The sequence below is a fragment of the Scyliorhinus canicula genome, chromosome 6, assembly GCF_902713615.1.
Source record: "Scyliorhinus canicula chromosome 6, sScyCan1.1, whole genome shotgun sequence".
NCBI classification, from domain to species: domain Eukaryota; kingdom Metazoa; phylum Chordata; class Chondrichthyes; order Carcharhiniformes; family Scyliorhinidae; genus Scyliorhinus; species Scyliorhinus canicula.
In genome coordinates, this window is record NC_052151.1 from 150,741,088 (window position 1) to 150,767,398 (window position 26,311).

The 26,311-nt window shown below is 45.8% G+C and overlaps 1 protein-coding gene across 2 annotated transcripts in view; it reads left to right on the forward strand.

The window, feature by feature from the left end:
* The first annotated feature begins 9,929 nt into the window (after nt 1-9,929).
* The window catches only part of ywhaqa (tyrosine 3-monooxygenase/tryptophan 5-monooxygenase activation protein, theta polypeptide a), a 34,673-nt gene continuing 18,291 nt past the window's right edge, over nt 9,930-26,311 (forward strand). For both annotated transcript variants that reach the window (XR_005461019.1, XM_038800277.1), the window contains exons 1-2: nt 9,930-10,062; nt 10,396-10,907. Coding sequence is in view for 1 of the 2 variants with exons in the window: in XM_038800277.1 (XP_038656205.1) it covers nt 10,536-10,907 (372 nt within the window). In the remaining variant the exon portion in view is untranslated. The remainder of the gene's footprint in view (nt 10,063-10,395; nt 10,908-26,311) is intronic.

A 26,311-nucleotide genomic window follows, 5' to 3' on the forward strand; every position in this document is an offset into this window, starting at 1 on the left:
GACATTGGCTTGGGAAGGGCATGAAGTTGCTCATGAGGTTATAGAGTTGCAGCCATTTTTCTTCTGTGGGAGCGGTGGAAATCTGTTCAGAAGGATTCAAAAAGGTAGCTGCAGGAGAGATGGATACAGATCTGAGAGATGTCCACATACTTGTGGACTTTGGAGAGGGAGGAGTGGTTGGAAATGGAACACAAATTTACAAGGATCCAGGTCAAGGATGTTTTTTGTGGGGGATGGGTTGGTTACAGTGGTTTTGAAAGGGAAGGGTACAGTACCTAATTAGAGGGAACAAGTTACAATGTCAAATAGCATGGTGTCAGAAAGGAAAAGTAGTTGTACTTTCATTATAGAGCTAGAAATGCATAGGAGGCTGCTACAAACTGTCAGATGAGAGTAAAAAGAAAGATAGTTTACTCTATGAAGAGGGAGTAAAGGTATGTGAAAATAAATAGGTTATTAAAATGGAGGATTTCAATGAGCTTGATATTAATCAGAAATGCTCTTGTGGTTTGGAGTTCGAGTTGTGAAATGTGATGAATGATTACTTCATAATACACTGCATTAGGACAACCAAGAGAGCAAGTTTATATCTCAGTTTGGCAGTGGTAAGTGACCCAGATAACGTACATAAAACGAAGCTAATAACAACACAATACAGGCATTAACAAAGTCAGCAAACTGAATATGATCTTGGATGTAACATTACCAAGGAGCAATATTCAGATGTATAGTTTTAATAAGGCCAAATCAAGGGCATGGGGAAAAAAAACATTTGCTGAAGAAAAATTAAATATCTTTGAAGGCGTACGGCTGAGCATGCAGGATTAAGTGCATAGATAGGATAACAAATACAAACAAAATAATTAATCAATTAAACAATCCGAAGTCAAATTAAAAAGAAAAATTAACTCTATATAACTTAGAAGAAGAAAGGATGAGATACTACTAGATGAACAATATCTTCAGAAAGACAATGGCAGAAAGATCTTGGTCTGCAGACACACTGGTTATTAAAAGTGGCTATACAAGCATCTAGTTATAAAATGGCAAATTGATTCTTCATTTTGTATTCAAAGGCATAGTATACAAAAGCAAGAAAATATATTGCACCTTTACAATACCTTTGCTATAGCACAGTTGAAGCGTTGTATATAGCTTTGGACATACTATTATTGGAAAAAAATACAAATGTAATAGTAAACAGGCAGCACAGTTTTACTTGGATGAGATAATCTTACAGCAATGTGGAGGGGTGTTTTGAAGCAAGGACACTTTCTGTGGGAAATGGGAAGATTAAATGATGCAGCGGACATTTATCAGAATGGTCCCAGGAATGAGGGATTTTAATCACAATGTCAGCTTGGAGAAGTTGGAGTTGATCTCCTTGGAACAAACAAGATTGAAGTTATATTTAATAGAGGTGTACAAGATTATGACAGCTTTAGATAATATAGACAGGGAAAATCTGTTCCCAATAGTTGACGGTACAAGGACTAGGCCTCACAGATATAAGGTTTAGGACAAAATATGCAGGGCAGGTGAGAGGAAGAACATTTTTATGTAGTGGGTGGTAATGACCTGGAACTTGCTACCCATCTAGGTGGTGGAAGCATATAAAATCAATCATTTCAAAAGGAAATTGGATGGATATTTGAAGAAAATTAACTTGGGTGTAGAACAGGGAATGGGATTGACTGAATTGCTTCATAGTGAGCCATGGACTCAATGAGCCAAATGGCCAACTTCTGTGCTATAAATGATTCTCTGACTCAATGATCTAGTGGAATCTTTGAGGTTATGAAGGGTTAGGATTTGATGAATATTGATAATTTCTTTCCACGGTTTGTGCGTTGGTAATGCAGGTGCACAAATTGAAAATGATTACATAAAGAATTAAAGGGTGTTCACAAAAAAATGTGGAATACATTACCTGAGGCCAGGGTCTCTAAATTATTTTATAAGTGAATTAGGCAATTGCATGACAAAAATAAATATTAAGGCGTACGGGGAATAAATAGTGTTAAAATTATGAGTCTTATAAGATTACAATATGTTATGACTGTAGCTTTACATTTGGGGAAGCTGAAGGGGGCCATTTGACCTGTTCTGAAGTATGCCTGACAGTAAGACTGGGTGATTTGAGTGTCAGAGATCAAAGAAAAACTTAGATTATTTTACTGAGAAGAAGATGAAAGGTATTTATGCTTAGAATCAATGGCAGCAGTCTCTGAGTTGACTCTGAATCTCCCAAAGTCCAAGATGGATGTTGTCGGTAACAGGTAATAAGCAGTTGAACAGTAAACTGTCCATTTATTTCTTTTTTTTAAAATAATTTTTATTGAAAAGATTTTTTACATGAAAATATTTTACCCCACCTAACCATAGACTATTACAGAATATTCCCTCTTAACAAATATCCCCCCCCCCGCCCGACCCCCCGCGCGCGCTGTCCCTCCCCCCCTCCCCCCCCCAAAAACAAACAAAGCAACAATTAACATCAAACAAGAACTGCGAACAAATTTGCCCGCATTACAACCTTAAATAACCCACCACACCCGTTGTTGCCACCCCCCTCCCCCCTCCCCCCCCCCTCCCCCCCCCCCCCCCCTTCCCCCCGGGTTGCTGCTGCTGCGACCTCTACACCCTATCTTTGAGCCAAAAAGTCGAGGAAAGGCTGCCACCGCCTGAAGAACCCTTGTACCGACCCTCTCAGGGCGAATTTGACCCTTTCCAACTGGATAAAGCTTGCCATGTCATTAATCCAAGTTTCCACGCTTGGAGGCCTCGCGTCCTTCCACTGTAACAGTATCCTTCTCCGCGCAACTAGGGACGCAAAGGCCAGTACTCCGGCCTCTCTCGCCTCCTGTACCCCCGGCTCCACCCCAACCCCAAAGATCGCTAGTCCCCATCCTGGTTTGACCCTGGATCCCACCACCCTCGACACCGTCCTTGCCACCCCCTTCCAGAACTCCTCCAGTGCCGGACATGCCCAAAACATATGGACATGGTTCGCTGGACTTCCTGAACACCTGACACATCTGTCCTCACCCCCAAAGAACCGACTCATCCTTGTCCCCGTCATATGGGCTCTATGTAGAACCTTAAATTGAATGAGGCTAAGCCTCGCACACGAGGAGGAAGAATTAACCCTCTCCAGGGCATCAGCCCATGTCCCATCCTCTATCTGCTCTCCCAGCTCCCCCTCCCACTTGGCTTTCAGCTCCTCTACTGATGCCTCCTCAGCCTCCTGCATTACTTTGTATATGTCCGATATCCTCCCCCCTCCGACCCAGACCCCCGAGAGCACCCTATCGCTCGCCCCCCTGCTGGGGAGCAAGGGAAACCCTTCCACCTGGCGTCTAGCAAATGCCTTCACCTGCAAATGTCTAAACACGTTTCCCGGGGGGAGCCCGAATTTCTCCTCCAGCTCTCTCAGGCTCGCAAACCTCCCATCTACAAACAGATCCTTCAGCTGCCTGATGCCCACCCTGTGCCAGCTCTGGAATCCCCCGTCCATGTTCCCTGGGATGAATCTATGGTTCCCTCTTAACGGTGCCTCCATCAGACCTCCCACTTCCCCCCTATGTCGCCTCCACTGCCCCCAGATCTTGAGGGTGGCCGCCACCACCGGGCTCGTGGTGTACCTCGTGGGAGGGAGCGGCCATGGCGCCGTTACTAGGGCCCCCAGGCTTATGTTGCCACAGGACGCCCTCTCCATTCGCTGTCCATTTATTTCTAAGATGAAAGGGAGCTATGGTGAAGAGTAGCTAATTAGCATTTCTACCTAGATGCAAGGTTAACGTGTTTCACGTCAAAGGAAGAAAAATAATTAGAACAGGCTTTACTGCCGGTGTTGAATTTAAGGAAATCTGAAAACTGAGAAAAGTGTCTGGAGACAATCACTCTGAGGTATTATTCAGCAAAATGTGGAGAGGGAACCCATTAGAAACTGGAAACTGGGACAACTGTGGGTTGCTTTCTATAAGGACTATTATTCTGTGACAGGTGGTAAGTATAAGTGGGCAACATTCCCCTCTGAGGTTTAAAGTATAAGTTGCCTACAAAAATAAAATAGTGTTTTGTCCATGGTGCTTTCAGTCAGTTGTTACAGTAAAATGTTTAAAACATGAAGTTTTGTTGTGTGATTCTTTCAGCCAGTAACTGGAAGTGGGAATTTCTCTTTAAAAGTTATCATTCTCTACGGAGATCGTATCAATACAATGGTAGGATTAGATTAGTTGGCTGACATATAAAAAGATAAACCCTGGCACAGACAAATGCCCGTGATTATAGAGTGGTGTTCATGGAAATAAACTTGAAGTGAGCATAAATGAATGTGCTAAAATTAGCAACAAAAAAACTTCCAGCAATACAACAGCAAGAGAGCTTTCAGAGAACAGGTGAAAACCCTAAAAATATTTAAGAGTGCCGAAACTGAGAATGAACATGAAGGAGTGAATAAATGCAGTGATTATTTCTTTCACATATTTACCAGCAAAAAAAGTAGCAATGGTTCCTCCAGATGGAACATTTAGAAAGGCTTTAAAACTTTGATATCATGAGATGGGTATACTAGACCAACTCACAGAGCTGAAACAAACAAATCCCCAGAAACTGATGATACTTATTCAGAGTACAAAATAATTAGATTTGTGAAATGTCATTGGCCATCAAGAGGAAGTTAATGAATGCTGGGGAGGCCCCGCTACTACTTGCATTTATATAGCACCTTCAACAGAAAAGAACACAATACACTTCACGGAGGTGTCATCAACAAAAACAAGTACTGAGCCAAAGAAGCAGATATAAGGAGGAATGATTGAAAGCCTGGTCATCGAGGTGGCATTTAATGGGGTCTTAAAGAAGGAGGTTGGAGTGGCAGAGAAGGAAATTCATAGGGACCGGATGGATGAGGACATTGTTGCCAAGAGTGGAGAAATAAAAGTGAGGGAGCACAGAAGGCCACGATGAGAGGAATGAAGGATTCAGTTGGGGTGGGAGGTCAGGGGTTTAGTTGCTGGCTGGAGTAGATTACAGAGGAAAAGAGGGATGAAGCAATGAAGTGTTTTAAACAGGTAGAGATTTTAAACTGAAGGAGTTGGGTGACCAGGAGCCAATGCAGATCAGCAAGAACAAGGGGTGATAGGTGAATGGAATCTGTAGCAGGCAAATAAACTGGCAGCAGAGCTTTGGCTGGATGTAATTTACAGAAAACAAAGGTTAGGAAACTAACGTGGGTGATCCAGTATGACATATGTTTCGTATCAGATAGGCTGAGGCAGTGGTCGAAGAAGGCAAGTAATGTTACAATAGTGGAAATAGGTGGTGGTTTCTCATGAAATCTCAGATGAGGTGTCAAATCTGATTCTGGAATGGATAGAATCAGAGAGGGGGTGGGTGTGAGAGTAAAGAATTTATGGTGGGGACCAAAAACAAAGTGATTTGGTTTCAAGGAAGTTGTGTATCATCCATGACTGAATATCAAATAATAAGTATGAATGAAAGTTGAAGGGCAGCACGGTGGCGAAGTGGTTAGCACTGCTGCCTCACGGCGCCAAGGTCCCAGGTTCAATCCCGGCTCTGGGTCACTGTCCGTGTGGAGTTTGCACATTTTTCCCGTGTTTGCGTGGGTTTCGCCCCCACAACTCAAAATGTGTGCAGGGTAGGTGGATTGGCCACGCTAAATTGCCCCTCAATTGAAAAAAAATGAATCGGATACTCTCAATTCCAAAAAGTAAATATATATAAATAAAATTTTTTAAAAGTAAATGAAATTTGAAATTAGTATGTTGGACTCCACAAAGTCCTAGGGTGAAATTCTCCCAATGGGAGACTAAGTGCCGACGCTGGAGTGAAAACCGGAGTGTTTCACTCCGGCGTCGGAGGCCGCTCCTCGCCCCCTATTCTCCCATCCCCAGGGGGCGAGGAGCGGCGCCGCGTCAATTACGCGCACCGGGCCTTGGCGCCGCGTCAAAGCAGTGCCGCATAAATGATGTGGCCGGCGGCGCTTAAATGACATCACCCGTGCATGCGCAGGTTGTCCGGCACCAACCCGTGCATGCACGGTTGCCGTCCTCCTCGCGGGCGCCTCGCAAGACATGGAGCATTGATCTTGTGGGGTGGCAGAGGAAAAGAGTGCGTCCTTTAGAGACGCAGGCCCGTCGATCGGTGGGCACCGATCGCGGGCCAGACCCCTACTGAACACCCCCTGGTGCTCGATCCTTCCTCCCCCCCCCCCCACAGGCCGCACACGCAGCGTTCGCGCGCTGTTCACGCCGGTAGCGACCAGGTGTGGTTGGCACCGGCGTGAACCCGTCGGATTGGGCAGGCCGCTCGGCCCATCCGGGCCGGAGAATCGCAGCTCGACCGTTAGAAACGCGGCACGCCGTGAAACGCGGCACGCCGTTTTGGGGGGGGTGGGTGTGGGAGAATCGCGTGCGGGTGCCAGGGTGGCGTGGCGGAAATCGCCCGGCACTCGCGCGATTCTCCCACCCAGCGTGGGGGTCAGAGAATCGCGTCCCTATATTTCCACACAGTCCATCCTTTAAAACACAGTAAATTGCTTTCTAAGATCCTCCTACTCACTTACAAATTCCTCCAAGGTCACTTATCTTCTCTAGCCAACTTCCTCAATCAATTTTCCTTCCAATGGTATTGTTTAAATCCCAAAACTCTCTACTCCACTATTGATGGACAAAGGAATTCCCTCCCCTTGCTATCTTCTCCCTGCTTTCAAAACCCTGTCACTTTGAATGGGTCCTCAATGTTTCCACTTTTCTTTTTTCTTGTGTCCACCATCTTTCCTCTGTCTAATTAAGCACTTTGAAGGTCACTCTGTGTGTGGCATGCTACAGAAAGGCAGATTTTTTGTGTCACATTATTCCGTTTTCACTATTGGATCCAATATGTTTACACATAGAAACATAGAAAATAGAAGTAGGAGGAGGCCATTCGGCCCTTCGAGCCTTCTCCGCCATTCATTATGAACTTGGCTGATCATCAAGTTCAATACCCTGATCCCGCCTTCCCCCCATATCCCTTGATCCCTTTAGCCCCAAGAGCAATATCTAATTCCTTCTTAACTACTTACTGTGCCTCAACTACTTACTGTGGTAGCGAATTCCACAGATTCACCACTCTCTGGGTGAAGAAATTTCTCCTCACCTCAGTCCTAAAAGGTTCACCACTTATTCTCAAACTATGACCCTTCTGGACTCACCCTTCATTGGGAACATTCTTTCTGAATTTACCCCATCTAACCCGATTAGAATTTTGTAAGTTTCTATGAGATCCCCTCTCACACTTCTAAACTCCAATAAATATAATCCTTCCCAAATTAGTCTCTCCTCATATGACAATCCCACCTGCCATCCTGGGAATCAGCCTGGTAAACCTTTGCTGCACTCCCTGCATAGCAAGAACATCCTTCTTTAGATAAGGACAGCAAAACTTCACACAATACTCCAGCTGCGTGGCCTCACCAAATCCCCACACAATTGCAGTAAAACACCTCTATTCCTAAACTCAGATCCTCTCGCTACGAAGCCCAACCTACCATTTGCCTTCTTTACTGCCTGCTGTACCTGTGCGCTTACTTTCAACGATTGATGCACAAGGACACCAAAGTCTCGCTGAGTAGCCACCTCTCTCAATTTACATATCTTACAGGCTGACACTTATGTGCAGTGCTGCTTGCATGCAACACTGTAAAGGTGTTTTGGGTGAGATATAATAGCTGTAGTGGCTCAGTAAATATTAAGTATACCAAAGGCACCATATATAAAAAAGAACAAGATGTCCGAATGGCTTAGTTGGCACTTCCTTCTTAACCAATACCATAAAAAAGATAGACAGTTATTCATTTCAGCGATGCTTGTAGGAACTTCCTGTGCACAAAAGAATAGCAATGCTTGCCAATATAACAGCAGTTGCTACAGTCAGCGTATGTCAAGTGTTTTGAGCTATTTCTGAAACTTGATAAGGCTCTACATAAATGCATTTTAATCTCTCAAATGTTTTTCCAATGGATTACCCAATGATCACATTTTGATAGCGTACGCAATGTTTAACAGCAACAAGTTTAATTCTTAAATGTTTAATTGTTAATGCGATCTTTCTGAATCATTGTTACTGTGCCTATTTGATTTCCTGAGCTGCATGCACCATGTGAAAATGAAATCAGGTATCATTTGTGGCTTTTGTTCAATTTTTTTGCTGCAGTTATGTACAAGGCTAATCATCATTATAATTAATATAATTCAATCTTGTTCTGCTTTGAGGAGCTAACTAGCCTCCAACCCAACACCAAAGTGCCTTTTCGGTAGTGCTTTAGTTGATTAGGGTGGCGTGGTGGCACAGTGGTTAGCACTATTGTCTCACAGCGCCAAGGACCCAGGTTCAATTCCAGCCTTAGGTCACGGTCTGTGTGGCGTTTGTACATTCTCCCTGTGTCTGCGTGGGTTCCCTCCGGGTGCTCCAATTTCATCCCACAGTCCAAAGATATGTGGGTTAGGTGGATTGGCCATGATAAATTGTTCCTTTGTGTCTAAGGCTATGTAGGTTAGGTTACGGGGATAGGGTGGGTGGACATGGGTAGCGTGCTCTTTTGAAAGGTCGGTGCGGACTCAATGGGCCAAATGGTCTCCTTTTGTACTGCAGGGAATTCTATGATTACCATTTCAAAAACACTGTATAGTACAGCACCATGGAGCTGACCTGCACCTCCTCACACCCCCCCCCCCCCCCCACATGCTGATATGTCTCCCCTTAACACCCCCCAGGTGTTGACCTGCACCCCATCACCCACCCCAGGTGCTGGCATGTACTCTGCCTTCCCCCTACTGAACGCTGACATAAAACCCCCAGATGCTGACCTGTACTACCCCACCCCAGGCAATGTCATGTACCCCTCAGGTGCTGACATGTACCCCCGACAAAGCACTGACCATACCCCCATCCAGGCACTGACATGTACTGCCTTCTCCTCAAAGTGCTGACATGTACCCTCTTCCCCTCCAAAGTTGACATATACGCCACACAAACCCCCTTCCTCCAAAGCATTGACATGTATGGCCTTCTGCCAACATCTCTGACAGGTACCCAAGCACTGGCATGTACCCCCTTCCCCCTCAAAGCACTTACATATGCCCACCTTCCCCTCAAAGCTTTGACATGTACCCCACTTCCTGCCCCAAAGTGCTGACATGTTTCCCCAGCCAGACATGATCCCTCTCTCCCCCCAAAAAGTGCTGACATGTGCCCTATTCCCCAGCAAAGGTGACATGTACCTCCCAAACTCTGACATGTACCCCCCAAGCACTCGTATGTACCCACCCAAGAACTAGCATCTATCCACCCCAAAGCTCTGACATGTACCCTCCAAACCCTTACATCTATCGTTCTCTCCCCTCTTACATGTACCCTATTCCCCATCAAAGGTGACATGTACCCCCCAAGCACTCGTATGTACCCACCCAAGAACTAGCATCTACCCACCCCAAAGCTCTGACATGTACCCTCCAAGCGCTGACATCTATCGTTCTCTCCCCTCTGACATGTACCCCTTCCTCCCCACCCCACCATACCAAGCGAACCCAAAGCACTGACGCTCCGTCCGCCCTCCCTCGCTCTCTCTCTCTCTCTCTCTCTCTTTCCCCTCTTCCTCCCCCTCTCTTTCTGTCCTGTACGCGCTCGTACCACACCCTGCCCATTCCAGGGCTCTTCGCCATCGTCATGACAACAGTAACGTCATCCCACCCTGTATTTAATTGGAGGAAACCCCGTGGCCTCGTTGCAGATCCCCGGCCAACCTGACCTGTCAGCACGGGACGGAGACCCCGCCCAGCCCGCGGGCCACCAGCCCATTGGCCGCCTTGCGCCCGCCGGCTGCCGCCTCCGTCCTTCCATTGGTGGGACCGCCTGTCTGTCAACATAAAGCAGGGACGTGGGGGCGGGCTCAGCACCGTCCGTCAAGGTAAGGAGGCTGGGCGGGTTTTTTTTTTCCTCCTCGCGCTCTTCTCGTTCGGAGCTGATCCATTTGAGGAGCTGCTAAGAGTGTGGAAGGTGAGTGCTCAGTGCCTGCGAAACTGACCACTGGAGAGTGGGGGGTGAGGCGATGCAAGCGGAAATAAATTATTTCAATTTCACTGGGGCTACTTCTTAATTTCGAGGATAAAATTTTTCGGGTTAAAAGAAAAATGCTGAGTTTTAATCCAATTCCGCCATTTTCCCGTTTTTGTTGATAATCTGCACTTTGCACATAGTGGAAATTAGGACTGATTGTGGAGGGAAAGTAAACGGCCGTGTAAAGATTCAATCGCAGTGTGTGTATATAAGTATTCCGCCTCTCTGACTCACTGTTTCAACTCACTTTATTTTATCATTTATTCCTATCAGTGACTGGAGGGGAGGGCTGAAAGAGAGAAGAATAAAGTGAACCAAACCCCTGCCCTCCCCGCTGTTTTTGAACACAGGCGAGAGAGAGAGCAAACGCCCTCGGCCAGCCCGGAGTTGTGATCAGCCGGAGAAGGAGCAGCATGGAGAACCCCGCCGAGGACAAGCCGACCGAGCAGGTCAACCTGGACAAGCCGACCGAGCAGGTCGTCACCGGCAACCCGGAGAACGAGGAGCAGGTCCAGCGGGCCAAGCTGGCCGAGCAGGCCGAGAGGTACGAAGACATGGCGGCGATGATGAAAGCGGTGACCGAGCGAGGCTCCGAGTTGTCGACCGAGGAGCGGAACCTGCTCTCGGTGGCCTACAAGAACGTGGTGGGCACCCGCAGGTCGGCCTGGAGGGTCATCTCCAGCGTGGAGCAGAAGAACGACACCAACGAAGGGCACTTGCAATACATCCGGAGTTACCGCGACAAAGTGGAGTCGGAGCTGGATGAAATCTGCAACGACGTCCTGGTAAGAACAAAGGGAGGGAGGTGGGGGGTGCGTTTGATCTCGATTCAGTTTAAGTAAAGGGAAATTTTAAATATTTTTTAGAGGTTGTCTGCTTCGATGTGCAAAAAGCAGTTGCGATATTGTAAACCATCTTCGAAAATCTCTTTTTGTGAGGTGTTGGATTGCAATTGCAGCATCTAATTTTGAGGAGAAAACTGAAATCCAGGAAGTCTGGTTTATAGGACGCTTTATTTCAGTCTGAGGCTGTGTAGGTTTTCTGGGTCAGTGTGCCATTACCTTAAACACGTGTTTTAAGAGGTAAAAACACCTGAAACAGTTCTTCAAACCAGATTTATTTATATAACGGCGGTTTGCCATAGCGTGATATGATTGCATTAACATCTATATCCAACTGACCCCCTCTGTTCATGGACTGATTAAGTTTTTAAAAAGTTAATTCTGGAACTAAAATGGAGTTTTTGGTGGAACCAAGGTTAATGTTCACTCTTCACAGTCAAGGAGTTCCTTTTATGTGGTCTTATGGGTTTGCATAACTGCTGAACAAATAAGGAAAATGGGTTTTTAAACATCTACTTTTCCTCTAATGTGAGAAAGAAGTCTTGGTACCTAGTTTGTCTGGTTGAAATTGCCACTTAATGCATGTAAATTTATTGTTTTCTGGATCCTACTGTTTCACCCTGTCATTAATTGTAATGTGCCAGTGCAGAATTAAATACCCAAGCTGAATTGCAATTGGCATGATTGCTGTTTTTTGGTTCCTGAAATAAAGGATTTTGACTACTGAAGGTCCTGGACCAAAGATGCATTTGATTTTGTTACAATAGTGGGTGGCCTTTCTTGAGCTTGGCATCTTCTATGCACTGGTAAAGTGACATTCTTTTGAGTAGGTCTTTCTGATTTTAAAAATTTGCATAATTGTAGCTTAAGAAATTTGCTTTAATGTGCAAATTGATGTGTTCATCGAATGCATAGAAGTGGCTGTAAAGACTTGTCGCATTTAGTCCAACTAGGGTGTGTATACTGGGTGGGGTGTATTGGTGTGAATCATATTATTGGTCATCTTTCTTTGCAGTCAACATTGCTTTGACATATTTGTAGTAATTATGTGCAACAGATCTGGTTTATGCTATTAATTCACTACAGCTGATGTGTTTTTAAAGTGGTTGAAAAAGGACAACTTCAAAAATGTTGTGCTTCAATCAACTTATAAAAGCCTACTGCAAAATGGATTATATTAAGACAACGGTCATTTCCAGAGTTGCCATCTGTGCAATAACAAATCAGGGAAAGTCTTATTTGGTAGCAGGCCCCAGGTTGAAGATCTCAATTTGCTTGCTCTGACTTGCACTTCATATTTTTACATATTCTAAATAGAATCTAAATGTGGATTTTTGTTTCTGCTGTTGGAACATCAGCATTACAGTTGGAACCTGAGTAACTTGACGTGTGAACATAGAAACACAGATAAAATGCACGTCAATTAATGTCAAGTTGTGAAAGAGATTGTGGTCTTCAGCTTGAAATAAGTCAGTGTCAAAGAATTTGAAATGGAGCTGTTTCTTGCATTAACTCTGCTCCGGTTAAATGTGGGGGTACCTGCTAGACATAGAAATTGTGACTTTCCTGTTGTGAGGGTGAGGCCTTTTCCAGTCTGTGATCCCACTACCTTCATGTCGTGATGTGTATTGTTAATAGGGGTGGCAGTAGCATAGTGGTATTGTAACAGAACTGGTCATCCAGAAACCCAGGACCATGCTTTGGGGTCCTGGGTTCAAATTTCGCCACAACAGATGGTGAAATATAAATTCCCCAGATAATCTGGAATTAAAAATCATGAATGTTGTAGGGCCTGATTTTTTTTCTTGGTGACTCTAGACCCACAGCATTGTGGTTGATTCTTAAATGCAAGCCACACAGTTCAAGGGCAATAAGGGAGGAGTAATAAATGTGAGTGATAGAACATTTACAGCCCAGTGAGGGTTTGTTCAGCCCCTGTGTCTGCAGGCAGAAAAGCAGCTATTATGTGCATGATTAATCGCTGCATTTTCTGGCTCTTGGTCCATTGGTGCATAATTCCAAGTCCCCTCATGTCTGAGGAAATTTCTGGGCCAATATGAGATGCATTGGGTCTTTCCCTGATTTATTGTGCAGGTGAAAACTCGATGGCGTCAGCTGTAGTGACAGCACAGACCAGTACTAGGTAGCTTTGCATCTCACTTCCATTTTCCCTTCCACAACCATTGCATTCCAATCCAATATGCCTTTTAAAAGTAGCTCACACTAAAAATTTGGACATTAACCTCTGACGCTGTAACCATTGCTCCATTGTCTTTCTGCAAGAGCAATTTGACCAGGCCCATTCATCTGCCCTTGCAGTTTCTGGAAGGTTCAAATCCTTAATTATGAAGAGGTGTGTCTGTCTTTTAAATGATTAAATTGGAGGTGGGGATAAGGTGAGCATAGATTCAGGGAAACATTTACAAGAAGGCTATATATGCCTCTTGTGTAGAGTTTGCATGTTCTGTCTGTGGGTTCCAGAGCATCTGGAGGAAGGCCAGAGGTTTCTTTCCCCACTGTCCAAAGATGTACAGGTTGGGTGGATTGGCCATGCTAAAATTGCCCTTTGGTATCCAGTGATGTGTGGGTTAGGTGGGGTTATGGGGATCACGAGAGCCTAGGTAGGGTGCTCTTTCAGAAGACCAGTGTAGGCTGTAATGGCTTCTTCACTATTAGGGTACTACGTCAGGATTCTGAAGGAGGGAATTGCACAGCCCTGGAAATTGTGTAACCAAGACTAATGTGAATATTTTCTTGCACACTTTGAGTGTTCAGTGTGTAGACGGGGCTCTTGGAAGCCAAAGCAGCATCTGTGGTAGGGGTGATATATGGATGAAACTACTAGGACCCTCTGAATTGACCAGTTGGGCTTGTATTTGAGGTTATGGGGGAGAGTGAAGATTGGGAGGGTGTAGCCCATGTGGATCTAAAGGTTTTGAGGTTGTGGTAGATTAAAAGAACTGGGGAGAAGCCTGCAGTTTAGTTTCTGTTGCTGTAAATTAGCCTGCATTCGGGTAACCTCAGCATGAATTTTCTGAAGACCAATGTTGAACCTTGTTGGTGTGAAGGAAGATATTATTTTTTTGTGCAGTCCCACTCGAGGTGGATTCTGATCCTGGATCCTTCAGCTCTGCCATAAGTTTGACAGTGTTTTGAGGTGGGTGGGGTGCTCTGGATTTTATGCTGTCCTTCTGCTGTTTAGGCTTTGCCTCAGTGTGCTCCACCTTGTGATGCTTGAGGTGTTTTTTCTCCAGTCTTGAGGCAAGCAATTCAGTGGGGATATTGCATTTGGTGGCTTTTGGTGTCCATGTAACATTTCCTCAGCCATCTGCTGTCCTAGTGATCTTGCCATTGCAGGGCTCCAAGTAGAGCAATTGTTTTGGGAGTCTTGTTGGGCATGTGGGCAGGGAGTCTTATTGGGCAGGGCAATGTGGCCTGCCCACCAACTGGCCCAGCATGATCGTGCCTTGATACTGGGGATGTTGGCCTGGACATTCATGATGGTACAACTTATCCTTCCAGTGGATTAGTAGGATTTTGTAAAGGCAGCAGAAACTCTGTACTCTAGTCTAAAGGTTGGATTTCATCATCGTCTGCCCTCTCTGAAGAGGCTCCAGATTATGGATCAACAGAAGGGCTCACTGTGGATCTTGATGGTTGGGGTCCATGTGGCAGGAGTGCTGGTAGAGAACTTTGGTTTTCCAGGTGTTTAGTCTGAGACCCATTCTAGTGGTGTAGCTTAGTCGAAGGGCTTTGTATCTCCCAGAGGTTAATGCACATTTCCTGGATTTGTCATGCACTGCAGGTCATGTCCAATTGAGGCTCTTGATGGGCAGGAGGAGCTCTTCAGCCACTGGAAGGAAGAGTGATTGAGAAGTACCCTAATTGACCTTTTGTGACAGAGCAGGGAAATCTCCCTAATTTCCACAGTTGAACCTGTCTCCTTTCTTGGTCACAATTAAGGTGTCTTAAGATCATCTGGCATGCAGTCCCTTCCAGATGAGGGCGATCAAGGTCATGGATCAGTCATTTTAGTACTTCTGTGGCAGAGGCCTTATTGATCAGCTGGCAGATTTTCTTTGGGCCTAGCAGCAAGCTGGAGTTGTCAAAGGCTGTCTTGAAGTGCTCAGCAGTTGTTGACTGACGGCTTCTGATTTGGGTTCAGTGGGGTGGATCCCTGGGTACTCAGACCATACATGGGTTTGATTGCGCTGGTTGTGCACATTTTCCCCTGCACTGGGCTGGTTTCCTCTAGTTTTGGTGGAGCTTCCAGTTTGGGAAGATATGTTTGCAGTCAACGAGAGCCTGGATTACCTGATTGTGTTTTTCCTGGTCGAGAGCCCAAGTGTTTCTTTTCTGGTACTGACTAAAGTGGCTTTTAATTTGGGCCAAGTGCTGTGGGTGTTCTGTGGCTCTGGTTTGTTGGCTGTCACCAGGCTAACTGAGGCACCTCTCGGGACTCCAGTCTGAGTCACCTGCGGCAGTGTTTTGCTTGTGCCAGTTTGGGGCCAAGGTGTCTGTTTGTTATCATGGTGTGGCTGATGTGGAGGTCTTTGCATTCCCTTGCCCAGACGATTCTAAATGTGTGGAATCTCCATACTGTGGATAAATAGGCTGTTAGCCACAATCCCTATGGTTGAATTTACGAAAGGTTTTGTCTGGTAATATCCTTTAACATTTTGTTCTTGGTAATTTTCTACCTGGCTGTTCAATTTAAATTAATTGTTCTGTTTGAATCCAGAATTATGGGAATTAACCCATGTTGCAAAGATCTGGCAGGCAGCATTCTGGAAAGAACTTCACATTTATGCATATTCTGAGCCATTTTTTCCAAGTTGGAAATTTCTGGATATTTTCTAGGAATTGTACTGCTTGACATAACTGGGGGAGGAGAGACAAACTTGGAAGTGATGGACTTCTCCCTATAACCCAATTTTAATGTGATTGCTCGCATGTGATTTTTGGGTAGTGAGGAGATTCCAGACTGTTGCCAAGCCAAATTTGTTACTTTAAGTGGTATGGTATGTCTAAGACAAATATTTGCTGTTTGGTAGTAATTGGGTCTGCAAACTGCTTGATCTAAATTGGTTAGTGCAAAGGCATCCCAGATAATTAAGGTTACTATGCATGAACTGGGGATTTTCTAGAAGAGGATGTGGAACTTGCTACTGCACAGCTGGGGAGAGGCGGGGAGAGGAAACAAGGTGCCATGACTATTGTGTGGAGCATAGGATTTGGGCTGAATGGCCTGTATATACACAGATCCTATAATGCTAATGTTAAACCTGTCTAGAGCTGTGGTTAAATCCCACTCTTGTCACTGTAATATAGGAAGGCTGAGTGTGCTTCTGATTGCTGTGTTACAAGAGGGAATGTGTTCAAGAGACGTAAAGGATGATGGTGCTGACTAAATTCAGCTATCAAAAGATTGAACTGAAGATTCAAAATGTGGGGTCAAAAAATAGATTTGGGAGAACACTGGGAAATGGTGGCCCCATAACCATTGGTTCCCTTAAATGGAAGGCCACTAATTTCGAATGGCAACCCTAGTTCTGGACTACGGGGAACATCTACACTGCAATGGGTAGAACCTGCTTAACCATTTTCCTCTGACAACCCTTCATCTGGGAAACCAGCTTAGTCTCCTGAGCTGCTTCCAGTGCAAGTAGGGGACCAGGTCTCCAGATACTGCCAGTTACATGCTGCTGTGAGACTGTAATAGATGCCAACTTTCTATTTGCCTTCCTTGTCACTTGCTGTAGCTCCATACCAACTGCTTAACCTACCAGGAAACCCAGATCCATCGCTACAGCAGGGTTGTATAGTCTGTCTCCGTTTAAATATTGCTTTTCTAGTCTTCCTGGAAGTGTCAAAGGCTGATTTCAGCATGCATTTTAGAAGGCATTGAGTTGTTGCCTGAATGATGGGGTATAACGAGTAGCACTAGGTCAATTGCTCCTGTGGAGCTGGTGCAGAAATGATTGGCCTCTTTCTATCTGTGTAACAAATGAGATTATTTTACACAAGCAACTTTCTTTTTTTTTTAGTATTCCACTGCTTTAGTCCTGATGACTACCCCTGTCCAACCACCTTCCCTCAAAAGTATCATCATTGTCAACCATCTCTGTACTGGGATTCATCACTGCTCATCGTGTCTTTTTTTTGCAATGCATTACTGCTAAACCTTCTCTCAACCTGTTTGTACCCTCACTCAACCATTGCACAATTATTATCATCGATACATTCCAAATCCAATTTTTATTCTGCATCAAAAATTGTCCTGCATTATCATCCTCCCCTACCAGCAGATTGATGAATAAGGCCATTCAGCCCATAGTCTTCACCAGCCCTTGGGACGAGACTACTTAAGCCCATGCCTCAACATGGCCAAACCACCCAACCTGCAATTCTTTGGACCGTGGGAGGAAACCGGAGACACCCACGCAGACATGGGAGAAAGTGCAAACTCCATACAGACAGCCACACCCCTTCCTCCTTTCTCTTCCCTCCCCCCCCCCCCCCCCCCCCCCCCCCCCCCCCCGGGGCTGGAATTGAAGCCAGGTCCGTGGAGTTGAGGCACTATCCAGGCCGCCCACTGCATTAAAAACCCATCTTTCAGAGCCGTGTACCCTCAGCTGTTGCCCACTCTCCCACATTGTTCCCTTGCTCTGCAAAATTCTCTGCTGCTCTTCCTTGGGTCAAGACGTTTGTGGTAAATGCTATTGCATTGATTCAAGTTTCTTTGCCTACTCTAAGGATGCTCATAGAATCCATTCCTTACCAAGGTGGCGGGGAAGCAAAAGCTAGATGGTTCCCATGTTAGAAATGTCCCCTTTGTCCCCCATTCTCCTCTCTCCAGCATTCTCCTCCCGTCTTCCCAAATTCTCAAAACAAAGCAATCTGTCGTATTGATCATGAATGGTTGGACTCTGGTGAAGCAAGGCTCTGAATGATGTCTTGATTATAGGTTGCAATTGGGAGTGCTTCAACTACTTCAATGTATTTGAAGTGGAAGGGAAACTTAAGTTGTGCCTTTGCTGGTGGCTGCCTTTATGCGAACCTCCATTACACTGACAGATTTTCCCTTCAACAATAATCTTGGTGTTACAAGTAGGCTTACATTATTAAGCTATAACAGATCTAATGCATTTATGATGATTTGTGTGATAAATCTTTTGATGCATAACTGAAGGACAGCACAGTGGTGTGGTGAGTAGCACTGCTGCCTTATGGCGCCGAGGTCCCAGGTTCGATCCAGGCTCTGGGTCACTGTCCGTGCGGAGTTTGCATATTCTCCCTGTGTTTGTGTGGGTTGTGCCGCCACAACCCAAAGATGTGCAGGTAGGTGGATTGGCCATGCTAAATTGTCCCTTAATTGGAAAAAATGAATTGGGTATGCTAAATTTTTATAAAAAATAATAACGATGCATAACAAAGTGACTCCTATAGTGTTTTCTAGGATGCCAGTATGAACATTGAGTTAACAAAAATCATGATTTAGTGTTAATGTACATCTGAAAATTATGCTATGTTTCCACTAAAACTGCCAGTAGTCCAAATTATTATCTCATTTGCCAAATATTTAATTCTCTTCCTCATTGTCCCATTCGGTGTCTCTCTTCTCCTGCACTTCAGTACAATTCCTCTTTTTAGAATAAAAGCCTGACACCCACTTCCTGTTTCTGGCTTTGTAACATGGTCTTGCAGCAATTTGAGTCTGCTCATCCAGTCTTTGGAGCATCATGACCTGATTTGCGGCCCTTTTTCACCTAGTGCTTCCTTAAGAATGTAGGAGATTCTCTATGCTGACATTGGTGGCAGCCATAGACTGGCAAACTTCTTGTGGTATCTTGGCAGCATATTTGTTGGCAATGAGAGCCATTTCTCTCATTGAATGCTGTTCTGAAGTGCCATGACTAGAGATGCATGCTATCATGACTGCCAATGGATGACACGTCTGAAGAAATTAGCAGTTAAGAATGGATAATGTGATGCTGGAAATAAAAGGGAAACTGTCATCATTTAAAGTCAAACCTGGTTGGGTAGTCTTTCTCCTCTTTTCCCAACCCTTCTCCACTAAGCAGGTGTTCTCTCCTACTTTTCCAGTCTGGCAGATTTGTCCTTCAGGACATTATTCGGTTTGATGCTACAGTCACTCTTGTGAAGGGCATTATCCCCACCCAGATTACATTCCATGCCTTTGGTCCACTTTGGAAGAAGCAGGGAGAACAGCACTGCTTCCACAGCTGAGGGGCAAGGGGTAGTAGGTGATGGGGTTAACTGGATACCATGTGAATAGTTATGTTGAGGACTTGGTGGGCTGTTTTTTCCTATACCATCATCCTTTTTTGAGTCTGTCCAGATGGGACAGGGCATAATCCAGAAATGATAATGGGAGTCTTAATGGTCTGTCTGAATAGATGATTCAGGGAATAACACGTGAGGTTGTTGCTTGACTAGTCTGTGCAGCATTGCTGTTTGTTTCCTTGATATTAATGAGGAAGGCTTGCAGGGCCAGCAGGGATGTTGTTGCTTCCAGACTTGTGCATCAGTTTTTAATGCAACTCTGGCTTGGTAGGCCATTTCAGAGCTGTTGGTCAACCCTCTGTAGGTCTGGGTTTCACATGGTATCATAGACTGACACGGTGGATTTTTGCAACCATCCAGTTGTTTTAGTTTCCAGATTTTTCTATTAGATTTGGATTCTCCCAGCTGCCGTGATATCTAATCATCCAGACCACTCTTGTGTACTTCAATCACCTAGGCTGGCTGCTTTTGCCTGCTGCTTTTGCCTGTATTATGGTTTCAGCTGTGCTGAAGTTTATGAATGGTGGAAGGTAGACAGCTCATTGTCACTCGGATCTGATTAAATGACATGGGTGAGGATTTCATGAATGTGCTGGATAAATGTAGGTGAAGCGGAATTTTATACAGGGTACTGATTTGGAAGCATGCCTCTGTTGACTGTCAGATGACATGTGTTTTCAGGGCCTGGCTTTGATCTTTGTGTTTATATAATTGGAAATTGTGGATTACCAAAAACTAGATGCCTATGGTTCAATTTATGAAGAGCCAAGTAATTGCAGTCCCACTGCACTGTGGAGGGAGGAGTTGGAGCATGTATATTCAGTTTGTGTAATTTATTTTAAATTTTAATACCCAACAATAAAGTTTTCACAATTCTATAGGACACAACCATATTAGTTTGTCAAAGGGTACCAATTCATTCCCCCCCAATTAAGAGACTATTTAGTGTGGTCAATCCACTTAGCCTGCACATCTTTGGGTTGTGGGGGATCAGCCCCCTGCAGGCACGGAGAATGTGAAAACTCCACATGGACAGTGGGTCAGGATCGAGCCAGTAGTGCTAACCACCATGCTGCCCCCTGTCATTTTTATCTTTTAAGCTAGTTTGTGCACCACCCCAACCCCCTAGCCTTATTTGCAACACAGGTGAACAGCCTGTGGCACTGCCCACCTCCATTGAAGTAGAATTCATTGCCAGGAAAGTGAAAACCATGACATGACCCTCTTCCCCTCCACCAGCTTGGCAACTCTAGGCCCCTTCGCCCCCAGCACCATTCCTATATCCTCCTCCCAATTTCTCAACACCGCTGATGAGGCGCAACCACCTATCTATATCCAAGATCTCCCTTCCCCAAATTCATTGCATGATCCTATCCATTGACATATGGCTCAGCATCTGAGGAGGATCTCTTGCGAACAATATCTGCAGATTGGTGACAATATAGACATGCCCCCAATCTGCAGTGCCACTTAAGCTGATTCTAAATTTGAAGGATGCCACCACTGAGCTTGCTGTATATGTGGAGAGGTCAGTAACCAGTGCCTTTAAACATGCCCCAACACATGAAGCTGCCTCCATGAAAGTGGCAGATAACAATCTTATCCAGGGGATAAACATTGCTTCAAACTGTCCCAGGACCTCTGCTATCTCCATACAACCGGATCAAAAGCATTCTCTGGCCCTAGATGTCGTCATGACCACATTTTTAAAAGTGCTTAATGTTAGTCGATGGCTGTCTCCCCTTGGCAAAGCCATTCTGAACCTCCGACCACCTCTGGAACACTGCTTCAGGACTGAATAGGCCTAAGATCCACATTCCACAGGATGTTTATCTATCTTGGGATTGAGGAGATGGAGGCAGTGTCAGAGGTGCTGCAAATTCCTTTATTTAAAAAAATTCTGACGGCCATCTGGCCTGGTACCTTTCCTGACTTGTACAGAACCAATACACTCCATTATCTCCTGCCCCCAATAGCGCCTCCAATCCCTGTCCCGTCCCCCTCTCCTCCACCAGGAATTCTGACCTGTCCAAGAATTGCTTCGATCTTCTGAATCCTCTACCCCCAACTAAAATGCTGTCCATCCTTGGGTCCAAAAGGCAGTTGAAATCGCCCATGATCAATTAATGAGTCAGTGGCTGCCAACACCTTGATAAACTGTCATCCCAATTTGGTGCATAAATTAACTAAGACTTGTGATGCACTTGCCAAGTCGAGTACTCTGCTGGTCACCTTCTATCTGAACAGATTGCAACCCCTATAGACTTCAAATCAAATCAAAACCAGAGTCAAAAGCCTATCCTGTCTGTCCATCCTTTCCTTCGCCCTGTCTGATCCTGCACTGTCTCCTGCAAGATGACAGCATCTGCCTTCAAGCTCTTCAAATCTGCAATCAGCTGGGACCTCTTATCTGGGCCATTCAACCCCCTTGTATTCCATGTTGCCATCATCATGTGGGTTCGCTTTTCTTTCTCTCTTTCTTTCTCCCTCCCCCCTCAAGTCTGCCATCCAACACAGGAAGGAGGTCTCTCCAGATCCACCCAAAATAGCTACTGCCTCTGTCCTCACCTATCCCTTGCCACAAAGACACTGCATCGCCAGCATACTATACTAACCCCCCTTGCCCCAAAACAAAGGAGACCTAACTGCCCCAATTCCAGGCTACATGCTGCAGCGCCCTCTCCCACTCTGCTTCTGTTTTATAGCATCCCTGCTAGCTTGGAGGACTGCACCATATCCAAGTGCTCTCCCCCCCCCCCCCCCCCCCCCCCCCCCCAAGGCATGCAATCAAAACTACATTCTCAATATTTAATCCTCCCTAAACCATTCTTCTTGAGTCTTTTGCTGCCTCCATTCTTCGTATTCATAACATAAGAACTAGGAGCAGGAGTAGGCCATCTGGCCCATCGAGCCTGCTCTGCCATTCAATGAGATCATGGCTGATCTTTTGTGGACTCGGCTCCACTTTCCAGCCTGGTGTATTAAAGTAATGTTTATGAATGTGGCTTGCACTTTTGCCAGATATAATACATCCTGAATCGAACCTCTGTGCTGCCTTCACCTTGTTGAAGCCCAAAGTCCTGATATCGGATGACCCTTCTAGCTACAGTCTTATGTGGACTTCACCTACCTCCAAAACCCACTCCTTCCCCTGGCACTTGTGCAACCAGACAATTTACCACTCAGTGGTTCAGCTCTCTGCCTCTGATGCAATGACTGATGGGCCTGAGATTTCTCAAAAGGCAGTTTCCCTGAACACTTAATCGGTGTTGCTCATACTGTCCACTCCCTCTGGCAGTCCTACTAATCTTTTTTTTTAAAGAAAGCATTTTATTCCAAATATAGCAACAGAATACACTGTCCATCAGAACATAACTCAACAATTAGTAGGCCCCCCCAGTGACAGCCTGCAGCCTTTCCCCGTCAAAACCAGAGGCTTGAACCTCACCCCTATCATCTGCCTCGCCCAATCCCACTTGAACCAGACCCAGGCAAGATAGCCTCTCACCTCCACATATGACAACACTCCAAACCTGCCATTGGACAGCACGGTAGCTCAAGTGGATAGCACTGACTTCACAGTGCCAGGGTCCCAGGTTCAATTCCCTGCTGGGTCACTGTCTGTGTGGAGTCTGTACGTTCTCCCCATGTCTGTGTGGGTAAGTGGATTGGCTATGCCAAAATTGCCCTTGGTGTCCAAAAAAAGGTTCAGACGTTATTGGGTTATGGGGATAGGGTGGAAGTGGGGGCTTGTGGGTCGGTGCAGACTTGATGGGCCGAATGGCCTCCTTCTGCACTATCTCCTCTTTCTCCCCCCCCCCCCGGAACCTGGCTGTCCCTAGTGACCTCCCCTGCCACACCATCCAACACACCCCTTGCATGGAAAAACACAACTCTGTCCTGTACCACCCCATAGTTCTCAACTTGTGGTTTCTTTTAAATTCATTCCCTCGGGCAGCACAGTGATTAGTACTGCTGCATCACAGCGCCAAGCACATGGGTTAATCCCAGCCCCAGGTCACTGTCCCATGTGGAGTTTGCTCATTCTGTCTTCATGGGCCTCACCCCCACAACCCAAAGATATGAAGGGTAGGTGGATTAGCCATGTGAAATTGCCCTGTAATTGGAAAACCAGAATTGGATACTCTTTTTTTTTTACATTTTAATTTTTATTTGCCTTCTCCAGTATCCCAAAATAGTCCGTCACCCAGGGTCTGGCTGGGTACAGCACCCTCAATCTGTCGTCTGTATAACACCACTTTTGCCTTGTTGAAACCTGCTTGCCTTTTCACCAGGTCAGTTTGCTCAAAGTCCTGGTAATTCTGGACTTCATTACCCTCCCATTCATAGACTCACTTTGCCCTAGCCCACCTCCAGATCATCTTGTCTAAATCACTGCCCGCGGTGGCTTCCCTGCTCTGAGGCCTTGCCCAACACTTTCTCCTCCACCAACCTAGTCAACATCCTCCGTGTACTTTGTGACATCACTCCTCTCCCTCCCACAGTCCACATGTTTTGTCTGTCTGGACCTGATTGCCTGCTCCTCCACCTTTGACTGCAGTGGCTTGCACAGATCTCCCAGGACACCTCAAAAGACACAATCCGGTTGCTCTGGTTGGACACTGGATCACTGCCCTTTTTGCACTTTCCACCCAGTCCAGGGAAGTGCCCCTCAATCACCTTTGACCAGTCACTCTGCATCTCCTTTCTGTCAAAACTTGTCCCTGATGAAGCTGATTGCTCCATCTGAAGCTTCTCCACTGACTACCCACTTTGCCATTTTCACAATTGGTGCTGTGCCGCAGGTCTCCGCCAGATCTTTCACCTTCTGCTGAGTCTGATGGATTCCAGGGGAGAACTTTTCTTTGTCCATGCCACTTTCTGCCCAAACTCTCAAAGCAGGTAAAATGCCAAAACCAACACCTTCAAGCCAGACCTGCTGTGCAACCGTTCACTTGATGGTTGCCACCAGAAGTCAGTCCAACTAATCTTGAATTTTGAAGCTGGAGAGTGGTGGCACCACAGGAAGCTGTTTGACTTTATCAAGGCAGACAAGCAACACCAAGGTGCTGAAAGTGATCCCAAGGTGAAGTCAGCTGCTGAGCACTGGGAGCAGGCAATTCGACCTAGGGCAAAGGCAGTAGCGTATTGAAAGCCGTGACAGTCAAGTCAGCCGGTGAGCATGGGGGAGAAGAGGAGGCAAACAGATTCGTACCAGGGCAGGCCAAAAGCAGCAAGGTGCCAAATTCAAGGCACCCTGAGGTGAGGTCAGCCAATGAGCTGGTGAGGCATGGCAGCAGGCCAGCAACAGCAAGGCTCCACATTCCCCAATCAAGGCTTGGCCACGAGGAGATGGTGAATAAGGCAGGAGGCTGACTTGAAGACCCCGGGCAAGCAAGCCATTAAATTAAACTGTCCCTTCTAGTGGTGGCCATGGAGCAAGTGAACACACGCAAGGTGGTTCCCGTATGAAAACTGCAAAAGAACCTTTTAACCTCAATCAAACGGGCACCAAAATGATCCAACCAAACCCAGCACACCATTTTCAAAGGAGAAAATGAGTGGGGTATTAGAAGGGACGCCAGTGGTGTTGGTGAATGTGTATGCACTGAATCGGGATGATGTAGGTTTTGAGGGGGTTGTTAGCAGCAATCCCAGACTTGGCCACGCACCAGTTGATTATTGGAGTAGATTTTAACTGTGCCCTAGAGCCGGCGGTAGATAGATTAAGCCCCAGGCCAATTGGTAAGATACGAACGGCAAAGGAGCTAGATGGGTTTGATGGACCCGTGGCACTTCCAAGAACCCAGTGGGAAGAGAGTATTCCTTCAATGTGTTCAGGTGTATTCTACAATTGACTTTTTGAGCCAGGAGATTTGGACCATGTGCCTGATTGGCTGGAGATTTGGCTTTGATCGATACAGGAGTAGAGGGCAGGGTGGAGGCTCGATTCGGCGTTGTTGCAGACACTGGGTTTTGTGACTGGGGCTGTGTTTAGAATTGAACCAAAATGGAGATGTCTCAGCAGCCACTTTTGGGAAGTGCTAAAACTGGTGGTCTGAGGGGAGATTATCTTGTTCAAGGCTCTTTGCGTCAGTATTCACCAAAGAGAAGGAATTGGTGTATGTTGACTCTGGAAAAGGGTGTGTAGATAGCCTGGGTCACATTGAGATCCAAAAAAGGCGAGGTGTTGGGCGTCTTGAAAAATATTACGGTCGATAAGTCCCCAGGACCTGATGGTATCTACCCCAGAATACTCGAGGGAGGCGAGAGAGGAAATTGCTGAGGCCTTGACAGAAATCTTTGGATCCTCACTTGTCTTCAGGTGGACATCCCAGAGGATTGGAGAATAGCCAATGATGCTCCTTTGTTTAAGAAGGCTAGCAAGGATAATCCAGGGAAATACAGGCCAGTGAGCCTTGCGTCAGTGGTAGGGAAATTACTGGAGAGAATTCTTCGACAGGATCTACTCCCATTTGGAAGCAAGTGATAGTATTAGCGAGAGGCAGCACAGTTTTGTGAAGGGGAGGTTGTGCCTCACTAACCTGACAGTTTTTCGAGGAGGTCACAAAGATGATTGCAGGTAGGGTAGTGGATGTTGTCTATATGGACTTCAGTAAGGCCTTTGACAAGGTCCCTCATGGCAGACTGGTACCAAAGGTGAAGTTACACAGGATCCGGGGTGAGCTGGCAAGATGGATACAGAACTGGCTAGGTCATAAAAGGCAGGGTAGCAATGGAAGGGTGTTTTTCTGATTTGGAGGGCTGTGACTATGGTGTTCTGCAGGGATCAGTGCTGGGACTTTTGCTGTTCGTAGTATATATAAATGATTTGGAGGAAAATGTAACTGGTCTAATTAGTAAGTTTGTAGATAGACAAAGGTTGGTGGAATTGTGGATAGGGATGAGGACTGCCAAGAGGATACAGCAGGATTTGGATCGTTTGGAGACTTGGGTGGGGAAATGGCAGATGGAGTTTAATCAGACCAAATGTGAGGTAATGCATTTTGGAAGGTCTAATACAGGTGGGGAATATAGTG